The sequence below is a fragment of the Clinocottus analis genome, unplaced genomic scaffold, assembly GCF_023055335.1.
Source record: "Clinocottus analis isolate CAN_PGR_092001 unplaced genomic scaffold, fCliAna1.0.p SCAF_13, whole genome shotgun sequence".
NCBI lineage: Eukaryota > Metazoa > Chordata > Actinopteri > Perciformes > Cottidae > Clinocottus > Clinocottus analis.
Window position 1 is genome coordinate 10,597,501 of NW_027175854.1, and position 10,523 is coordinate 10,608,023.

Below are 10,523 nucleotides of genomic sequence, written 5' to 3' on the forward strand. Positions count from 1 at the left end.
AGCGGGACGAATCCCTTCCAGTTGCCCAGCTCCTGCTGGTTCCCTGCGACAGCCACCGTCTGGAACGGGGATTGGGTGAAATAATGGACGCTGAAGGTCACGTCGACGTTCTGGGCCATGGGCTGGTCCACTGCGGCGCTTCTGATGTTTTCAGCGACAAGGGAGAGGGTGCCGTTTTCTTTGACTTCAGCGGTAAGTGGGATATCTATGGCGTCTGCTCCAGCAGAGATGTATTTGCATTCTTCAGAGGGAAGCTGGTTGCTTTTTGTATCGTCTGCGGCAAAAGATGGGGCGGAAAGATTCATCTCGGGAAAGTCTTGGTAGTTACTCTCCATGATCCATTCATTATAGTCCATAGTTGCCTCCATGATACTGATTTCCGTCTTTTCGTAGTCCTCTTCCATCTCCTCTTTCATTTCAACGCTTCTTTCTTTCTTCTCCTCTTTACTCACCACAACAACTTTCACGTCTGACTGCTTTTCGGTGAAGCGAGTAACGCTGTCTGCGATCTGCGTCGCAAACTGATCCATGGCTCTGTGGTAATTATGCTCAATCTCGTGGCCAAACAGGTCCTGGCTGGACGCGAATGATTCATAAATACTCCAAGAGGCGTGCTCACCTCGAGGAGGCTGGGAGCGATGCGAAGGCTCGAATGCCGTACCTGCTGTATCCTCGTCTATGACGGCTATGTCGGCATCGTCAGCAAAGAGACTGTTTTGAGCCTCCGCCTGTCCCTCAGACTTCAGATCACAATTAATCACCGGAAGCACCGTGTTTTCCAAGATCACGCCACACTCGTTTCCGGCATCAGGGCTGGCGGCCATGCTTGAGTTCCCACTCTCTCCACCAACACAGGGTAGGTCATTACCCCTCCGCGCAAATTGCTCAAGAGACGGCAAGTCAGTTTGACACAAGGGAGGATCGGCGATCACTTCAGAAAAATCTTCATGATGATTTTTGGTTTGGTCACGTCGCTGGTCTTGGGAAGAAGACCGTGTGTCGGGAGAAGATAGTTTTTCAGACATTAAAAGTGCAGTGCAGCTACCGTTATTGCAAGCAGCTGCATCAGGAGCAGAATCGACCCTCGTCTCGCCAGAAGCGTCATTATTTTCCACGTGGTCACTTTGTTGGTCTTGGCAAATGGATTGCAGGTGAGGACAACATACATCTTCAACTATTCCAGAAGGTACGTTTGCAGCTGAATCCGGATCAGCAGCGGCACTTGCCTGGTCAAAGGACTCATTTTTTATCGTTTGGATGCTTTGTTGGTCTTCGCAGCGAGACGGAACATGATGGTGGAGCACTTGGTCAACGCGCTCTTCAGCCAACACCACGGCTGTGCCATCTCCCATGTCGTCAGGCAGATGTTCTGTCTCGTGTGATGGCATTTGAGGGCCAAGAGTAGTAGAATTGGTGTCATCATCAAGAGATGGAACTGTATCATCTTCTTTCTGCATGGGTTGACGACCCAATGACGAATCAGCCATTTCTGCAACCTCTTGATCACACGCAAGAACTCTTCCCCCCTTTTGTTCAGTCTCCACGGCTCGCTCATCAAACTGTACCATCGGGGCCTCCAATTTGTTCCAGTGGTCTTCACGTACAACTCCTTCGTCAGCTGCACCGTCTTCTACCTCGCTGTCCCCAAGGGGTGGCGTCCCCTCGTCCGTCACAGATGGCAGGTTTGATTGTTGCTTGAATGTTGAGGACTGGATCTCAGCCGGTTCACCGATTAGCAGGTGGTCCAGTCGGTGCTCTTCTGCCGCCTCACTCTCGTTTCTACTTTCGCCCTCTGGAGAGAGGCGCGTGCTGCCGGAGAAACTACAGAAATCGATGTCATCTGTATTCTCACGCTCAAACTCCTCATCTTTGCCGTAGTGGAACCAAGGCACAGGCACATCTTCAGTGGGAATGACGCTATTTGTGGTTTTATCATCACGCGGCCCTTCGGCATTGTCGTTTTCACTCATATTAGAGGTTTGCTGGAAGAACACCGGGTCGCTCAAAGCACACTGAAAGTTGTCCTCTTGCCTGGGCGTCTCGTCAAGAACATCCTCCTCCAGGGTCACGCCCTCATCTTCTTGGAATTCTGCCGCTGACACCTAGACACACAAATACAAAGTCAACATCTCTAACTTTGTCCGACAGTAGATCAAAATAGATTGAAAATACTCTGTGCTCGCCAGAGACCGCAGAGAAAATGAGGTCTGAAGGAAAGTGGGTATATGTAGCATGAGAGAGAAATATTCCTACCAGGTTGGTGCTCAAACTCCTTAAAGAAATACTTCGGACACATTTGGAAATGCACTTATTAGCCGAGCTCAGCGTTGCAAACTGACTGGACTAGAAAGTAACAGCTTGGTGGCTCTGTATGAAGGCAACAAAACCTGCCTACCAGCACTTCTCAAGCTCAACATTTTAACACTTTTTTTTTATATGGGCAAACTGACAGATGAGGTTTGAATTCATATCTTGCATGTAACCTCAAACAGAGAGCCAGTGGCTGCTTACCTCGTCTCGCTGCTCGTGGTTGTCAGCATTAATCGGCTCAGGCTCCTTCAAGCAGCTGTCGGCGAACTCTTCCCCCTTGATCGCCTTACCGCTTTCACACGGGTGGCAATCAACAGCATCCCCCATGCTGGCATCACTACGATTGGCCTCCTCCACGTGCGTCGTTGCCGCATGGCGAGCAGCTTCCTCTGCGTCGATGCGCTCAATGCCCGGCTCTCGGATGCTCTCAGGAGGGGAATATGGCGCGGGTGTCTTCTCAGCAGCGGCCCGACGGTGCCGGATCCTGAGATCACTCTGAGTCAAATCTACGTCCTCCTTCACGTCTGATGAGCCTTCATCCTTCACGTCTATTATAAGATATATGGGGTTAAAAAAACAATTTAATATACATTTCAAATACTATGCATACACACAATTTAGGATTTTTTGAATAAGATTTTTTGAATAAAAGTATTTTCTTTTGTAACTTTTTGACTAGAAAAGGATAACAGAAGGAATGAGTTATGTTAATTAAATGTGTTTAGGTTCATTAAGTTATGTTTCATCTTTACGAAATTGTATTTTTTGTTGTTGTTTTGCACTTTGTCTTCACCTTTGTACATTTAAAAAACAAAAAGACAACACAGCAGAAGATCTAATCTCAGGAAGAGCAATCAATGCAATCAGCGACTGAATTTGTTTGTTCGGCTTATTTGATACGCCAAAAAAAACAAAAAAATCTTGTGTAACCTTATCAGTCCATTTGTACCCAGATTAATCCCTTATATACAATTAGGGGCAATTTGATACTTTAAGTACATTTTGCTGTTAGTGTCTGCAAAGTAGCGCAGCACTAAAGTAATATATATACATTGTTGTGGTAATACTCGGGTAAAACTAGTCTCCAATACAGCTCAGAATCTGTACCGTTTAGTTTAACTGCTGATTATATTCCATCACAGCCAACATGTGCAAACAGCACGTGCAGCTAACTCTGTTCTATGAAGTACAATTGGATGAGCATGTGAGGTCATCTTTTACTAATAGTCCAGAGGTATTAATGTCTTTTTTAGTAGGTTATGAGGGCATATTTAAATCTCCCAGTCTCACTAGAACCTAACTCACACACACTAGGAGTTATGAATATGGTGAATAATAATAATTGAATGATATTCCTCCGCACTTTGACTAGGGTGACGGGTTTCACCTTTGGGTGAAGGAAGTCAGAGGTCTTGAACTGACAGGGTTAGACCAAACACTGTAATTCCTGGACGTTTTTTTTAATGATACCGTTTTCTTACCTGTTGACTCCGCGGAGCGGTACCTCTCCCGCATCACCGACGCGTCTCCCTCCGCTCCGTCGGGGCTCCCGCCGTCTCCGTCTCCGTCACCGGCCGCAGCCGCCTCCGCGGCCTTCCTCCGCTTCCCCCTCACGGTCCGGTAGATGACGAGACCCGCCAGCACGGACACCATCGCCACCACGGCCAGAGCCACGGCGGGACCATGGCGCCCAATCATGCAGAAGAGCGAGGCCAGGTCCACACGCCTCTCCACCGCCACGGTGTTGCCGTTTTTCAGCGGCATGGCGCGTCTGATGTCGGACGAAAAACTAAATCACGAGCCGCGCACCTCTTCCTCTGTTCCGTAGCGTGCGCGCGTGAGGGGGACCTGACTGGAGCTGCTGCAGGCTGTCCTCTCCTCTTCTCTCTTCTCTTTTCTCACTCCGCTCCCGGGCGTTTATAGTGACCTCTTGTTGCTGCAGAGCTGCGGTGTGCAGGTTGCGAGCTGCTCATTGGCTGGGCCGGATCACGTGGGTCTCGGCAACCATTCATAAAAAAAAGGTGTGTGTGGGAGGGGGGGGGGGCAGCGTGTTTGTTTGTGTACTGCAGCCTCACGAGACGCCTCTTTAATCGTGTCAGCCGTGAATCGGGTGTCACGTCCCGCTGATGGGATTGAGAGACGCCGTCCTCGAGCACCTGATAGGATCTGTCCCATCAAAGGGCCTCTGAGGGAAGTTCCTCCCCAGTGCAGCTATCAGTGACATCACATCATCTCCTGATCATCTTAACAAGCTAACTATTAATCAGTGTGGCTGCAGTGGGAGTTTGGGATCCTACTTATGTTTGCAAATGTTCTCTCCGTTAACAATCAGAGTGGACTACAGCAGACAAACGCTGTTGAACAAAGAAAATGTCATTCCACGCTTTTCACACACAATATGACGTTTAAGATTTGTTCTATTTCTGTCGTTGAAACTGCATTCTAAAAGAGTTTGTAAGGTGCGAGACTGTGTAGAAATCCAACAGTATTCAGTAGATTTAGACATGAACTCTCGATTCCCTCGCCCTTTTGTTATCTGAAAAACTGCACTGCTTTAAATCAATATACATTCCAGTAAAAGGTCAGGCAGCTAGGTGGAGGCCTACGGAGGGGGACGAGGGTCATATAGGCCAGAGATGCACTGACAAAAGAGATTAGGCTCACAAAGAGAGATCGAATGAAAAGTTGGGAAACGCTTTCAGCCAACGATCACTGCTTGAGTGTGTAGAGGCCTGTAGGACCCCACCGGCTACAGAGGACCCCCCCCCCCCCCCACACACACACACACACACCAGAAACCAGAACAGCTTCTTCCCACAGGCCATCAGTATGGCTGATTAAGTGTCATACTTAATAAGTATGACACACAATACCTAACTGCACTACTTACCGCCATTTCTTTGTCGTTGTTGTGTTTTATATTCAGTTCATATATATATATATATATATATATATATATATATATATATATATATATATATATATATACTTTTGCATATTTATATTACATAGCAGTTAAATGTATAAGCTTACCCCTGCTTCATTTGTAGATTTAAGATATTGATCCAACATGATACATTAGAAACCAGCATCGCTACACGTGTACTGGTGTCAGAAATCCTCTTGGACTAATTAAAGCATTCCTAGTGTACACACATGTTAAAAAAAGTCAAATAGAAAACTGTTCTCTACTGTTGGTCCAATCTCACGTCCAACGTGTGACGTAAACGATTTCATGAACACGTGAAGGATCCAATAACGTCAGCTGAGCAATATCTCCACCTGGTGGTGAGCTGTGGTAACAGCACTTGTGCGAATACAGAAGCTGAGGCAGTCCCACTGCTGAGACACACACACACACACACGCACACACACATACACACACACACACACACACACACACACACACACACACATACACACACACACACACACACACACACACACACACACACACACACACACACACACACATACACACACACACACACACACACACACACACACACATACACACACACACACACACACACACACATATTTGGCAGTTGAGCTGTGTTCACTACTTTTTTCTTTATCTTTTTTTCCATCACTAATGTCTTAGTTGGTGTAAAACCTTCACCTTTAGAGATTGAAGACTTTAATCTACCAGACCAAGTAATCGCGTCTCACTTTGCTTGTGAATGTAGCTGCAGAGTGAGATGTGATTACCAGCCGCCTGAAGCAGTTTATCAAAGGTCAACATTTACCAATCACCATTTACTCTCTCTCTCTCTCTCTCTCTCTCTCTCTCTCTGTCTCTCTCTCTCTCTCTCTGTCTCTCTCTCTCTGTCTCTCTCTCTCTCTCTCTCTCTCTCCCTTGGACTTGTTTCATCTTGTGTTGTGTTTTACAACGTTGAACCACAGAGGATTAATGATGCTTTCACTGTAATGTTGACGTCTTGTATCTTTTTATTAACTGGCATCAAGTTGAAGTCTCTATTCAGATAAAATAATATGATCTCATATAATATAAATCAAATTAATTTCCATTTTGCTGCCGTCTCTTTAATCCGTCCAACAGCCCATTAAATTCTTGCTCAACATGCAATTACAACGTCAGGCCCGAACCATTGCTTGTAGAACTTAAAGACAATAAATAACTTCAAAATAAATAAACCACAAACCCAGAATAAAGCGAAAGGAGCATAAATCCATCCAAAAAGAAGTACGTTAACATATTTTAATAGTGGTGAGAGTGCACAAACACACACGCACTCACGCACACACGCACGCACACATACACACACACAGCACATGTTTGCTAAAGTTGTTGATAATATAATTCACTAGGTCAAAAATAAAGTTGGACAATAAAGTTGATCAGTCACTTGTTATATTTCACTAAGTTTAAAGTTGAACAATAATTTATAACTTCCCAATGTGTCTTAATAATAGTCGTAATATTGCAACTTTATTCTCCAAACACAAAGATATCAGCCTTATCTCAAACACTGTGGTATGTACAAGTACCAAGTACTCAAGCACCCGAGTAAGTAACCAAATAACAAGTACCGAAGTACCCAAGGGAGTACACCTCTGGCGAGTGAAGTTTGCACCAATCAGAGCACTGTGTTGCATTTCGTCTTTTAGTACAACTGACTTGTTATACAAAATGTACAAATGAATATAAAAATAAAAGGATGTGGAGATTTAAAAGCAGTGAAGACGCCGGTGAACACAACGTGACATCATGTGGGAAAAGTACTGATGTGTGTGTTGATTTGCAAATAACAAATAATAAAAGACAAGGAATAAAGATATTTTGACGCCAATGAGAAGCTTCACTCAAACTCAGGCATAGATTTCTATTTGGCATGAGACTGTGTGAAACATGGAGTGGTGTTCAGCGCCACCCAGTGGAGAGCTCTGGACCTCCTCCAGTTAGAATATAAAGTCCCAATGCTGAGACAGCGGGACTGGACTCCTTCTGGTCGAGCCTCTCCGATCCTTGTGCTGCCAGTGCACCCGGTCTCTGTCCCGACCCTGGGCCCTCAAGGCGTTCCCCCACAGGAGGAAGCGGGAAGCCGAAGAAGTCGGCGCAAGGACACAAAGATGGAGGAGGATGGAAAAGTGTCCTCCTTTTACAGACTCCTGGGGGGTTTCAGGCTGATCTGATGAGCGGTCTCGTTCTTCATTACGGAATTCATCTCATTCCATCCCATTCAAAAGAAGTGATCGCTGCTTCTACCATGAATGTCATGCTTCATATTTAAGAGTTTTCTTCTCTTTAATGTGATTGAAGTCAGCAGAAGGGTCGATTATGTCTGGTTGTTGTCTTTATTGTCCTCAGACATCACTTCTCTCTCAGTGAGGATACTGTGGGGACCTGCAAGAAGGACTCATGATTCATGTTGATGCCGATGAGAGAATACAATGTGTATTTTTTTTTATAGTTTTCAATGTTCTAAAGACATTAAAAAAGACATTCTTTTAATAATCAGTTATTTATAACTGTGATGCTTTTTCGTTTGTCTCTTCAGCGCTAAAAATGATTCAAATCAGACAAAGACTCTGCAGTTATAGCTCTCTGGTTGAATATTGAAGGGGAACGCGACCCTCCTGGGATCTAAATCACAATCACCAAGTGAAACAAAGAATGTGAGCGCACATTGTACATTGTGACAGCATCTTTTTTTTTCTTTCTTTCCCTGTACGGTGTTTACCAGTTAATGCTCCATCCCTCACTGGCTCCCGTCTGGCTGTCGGGGTTTTTCTTCCCCAAGAATAGACGGATTGTCCCCTGAAAACGTGGCAGCATCAGGGCGGAGGAGGAGGAGGAGGAGGAGGAGGGAAACCACCTTTAGGGACTCCAATTTTGTTTTAATTCTTTATTTGTGGAAAGTGCAGCCCTTTCTCTCGATCTCTCGATCTCTTCTCATTTCCCAGTTTGCCTTTGAGTCCTTGCTCTCATCTCCCGCCATACCACCTCCTCTCCATCCTCCCCCCTACACACCTTTCCTCTGTGACAGCGAGGTTTGGGGTGTTGCTGTGAACCCCCCACACCCTTTTTTACCATCCCCTGCTTTTCATCTCCTCACTTCTGCAACATGCTGAGGCGGCGACCGACACATGGGAACGTTTACTGACTAGTTTTATTTCCTCTTTTTTCCTCCAGGCCCGCCCCATCCTCCAATCACCCCCTTTCCACTCATGTCCCCGTTGTCTCAGACACTTTAACTGACTCTTAATCAACAGGGTGTCTATTTGCAGCAGACTTCTTTTTACTGCCATCACCAAAAGCCCATGAGTCAGCCTGGTGTGTGTCTGTGTGTGTGCGCGTGTGGCTATCTGCGTTTGTTTATGTTTAGAAGTGATATTGTACACGTGCAACACGGTGCCTCATCAAATGTGATTTTAAAAAGTTAAATGAACGTTGCACACTTTAAAGTTTCAGCACATCAGACACTCAACATTTTACTGAGGACATATATATATATATATATATATATATATATATATATATATATATATATATATATATATATATATATATATATTCTTCTGAATCAGGTTTAGGTGTTTCTCTTCTGATGTGTACAAAGGTTCGATTGTATCCTGACCTCCTGGAAGCGTGCAGTAAAAACACAAACACTTGACTTCCCTCGTCAGTCCTTTCCCATTAGACGACCAGAAGCAGACAGTTTGCTCGTGTTGCAGACGGCGCGACATGAACAACGTTTTACGAGTTTTTTTAGAGTTGCATTGTTATTTATAATTTCTGTTGTGGTCTTTGAGGTAGTGAGACACCCGATGATTCACCCAAGTAGGGATCAGGCGGCAACCTCTGGTTTTTGCCGAGTGAAGCTGCTGCGACTCCTCTGGTTGCATAAACAAATCTGGTTGTATAGAAGTCTATGAGAGAATGGCTTCACTTCTCTCTTGATTTATTCCCTCAGTAAACATTATAAAAATACAGCATGGTGTTCATGTAGTAAATGATGGTCCATTTAAAGTCAAATAGGCCATACAGCAAGGTATGCTTTAGGGTGGGCTTACTGTGATTGACAGGTCGCTGCCAACCAGTGGATGACGTAGCGATGCCTACTTCCACTTATGCAGTCTGTGGTCGGGACATATACGCTTTTTATTTATTGAATGTTTTTACTCTCGTCTATTATGAATCCCTCAACTTGCTGGTGGTGCAATATCCATTTGCTGGAGCATGACTTTAATCTATACCAGACAAGCATTCTGACACAATAGTCATTAGGATGAGAGAGACTTGAACACAAACCCAAACAAAGAAACCAAAGAGAGAGAATTAAAGAATGGTTCATTGTGTGAATTGTCGGCCTGAGATAACATATTCTTATTCTGAGGCCATTACTTATGGGCGGGTATACCATGCTGCATGCATCAGGGTTGGTGCATGAAGAAGTCTTTACTTTAGCTATCAATCTCTGGCAGCTCAAGTGCTTTCTGAATCCAACTGACATCATGTGAGAGCTAAGGATTTTATTTCACTGTGTTTTTCAATTGATGGAAATTTCATTTCAGCCCAGTTTCCATAGGAATTATATTCATGCAGATGATTTTGCTCCTGAAGATTTATGTTCGATGCCAACGCTTAGTGCCAATGCCGAAAGTAAGATTACAGAAAAGTCTTTCTGCAAAGAAAAACTTGAGAGAAAAGTCTGAATATAAGTAATCGAGTGGGGGCGTTTCATGATGATATCTTTTAGTTTCCCCCTGTTCACATGTAGTGTTTTCAACATGTATGGACTTTTACAATACAGTACGTAGAGTTTGTTTTTTTAAAAAGTCAAAGTTTTCGGTGGGATTTGCTTAAATGACATTCATAGTCTGATTTGTACAACATTGTATTCCTAATAACCTGATAAAACAATTGAATTTACTTCTCTAGTGTCTGTTGACAGTATTTTATGATTCATGGAGTGATTAAAAGAAAATCTAAAAACTCCTCTTTACAAAACCTTTGAGTTATATATAACAACACATTTAATTTTTTAAAATCTTTTTGTAAGTTATTAACTGGGAATGTTTGAATGGTTATACTCTATTCCTTTATTTTACTTTAGTCACCTGAATGTGGTTTGCAGTGTCGAGAACTACACGCCGACAACGAGAAAGCATGTTAGCTCCTCGCAGACGGACCGCTCGGGCCCTCTTGCTGTGAGGCGACAGAGCTCGCCACCACCAGCAAGCCACCA

The 10,523-nt window shown here is 44.4% G+C and overlaps 1 protein-coding gene across 1 annotated transcript in view; it reads right to left on the reverse strand.

The window, feature by feature from the left end:
* Positions 1-4,226, reverse strand: part of stbd1 (starch binding domain 1) — a 4,571-nt gene extending 345 nt beyond the window's left edge. Inside the window, exons 1-3 of the mRNA XM_068574409.1 lie at positions 3,792-4,226; positions 2,512-2,858; positions 1-2,102 (exon numbers count right to left, since the gene is read on the reverse strand). The exon at positions 1-2,102 is cut by the window's left edge and continues 345 nt beyond it. Coding sequence (XP_068430510.1) covers positions 1-2,102; positions 2,512-2,858; positions 3,792-4,074 — 2,732 coding nt within the window. The 5' untranslated portion in view covers positions 4,075-4,226. The remainder of the gene's footprint in view (positions 2,103-2,511; positions 2,859-3,791) is intronic.
* Positions 4,227-10,523: the final 6,297 nt, after the last annotated feature.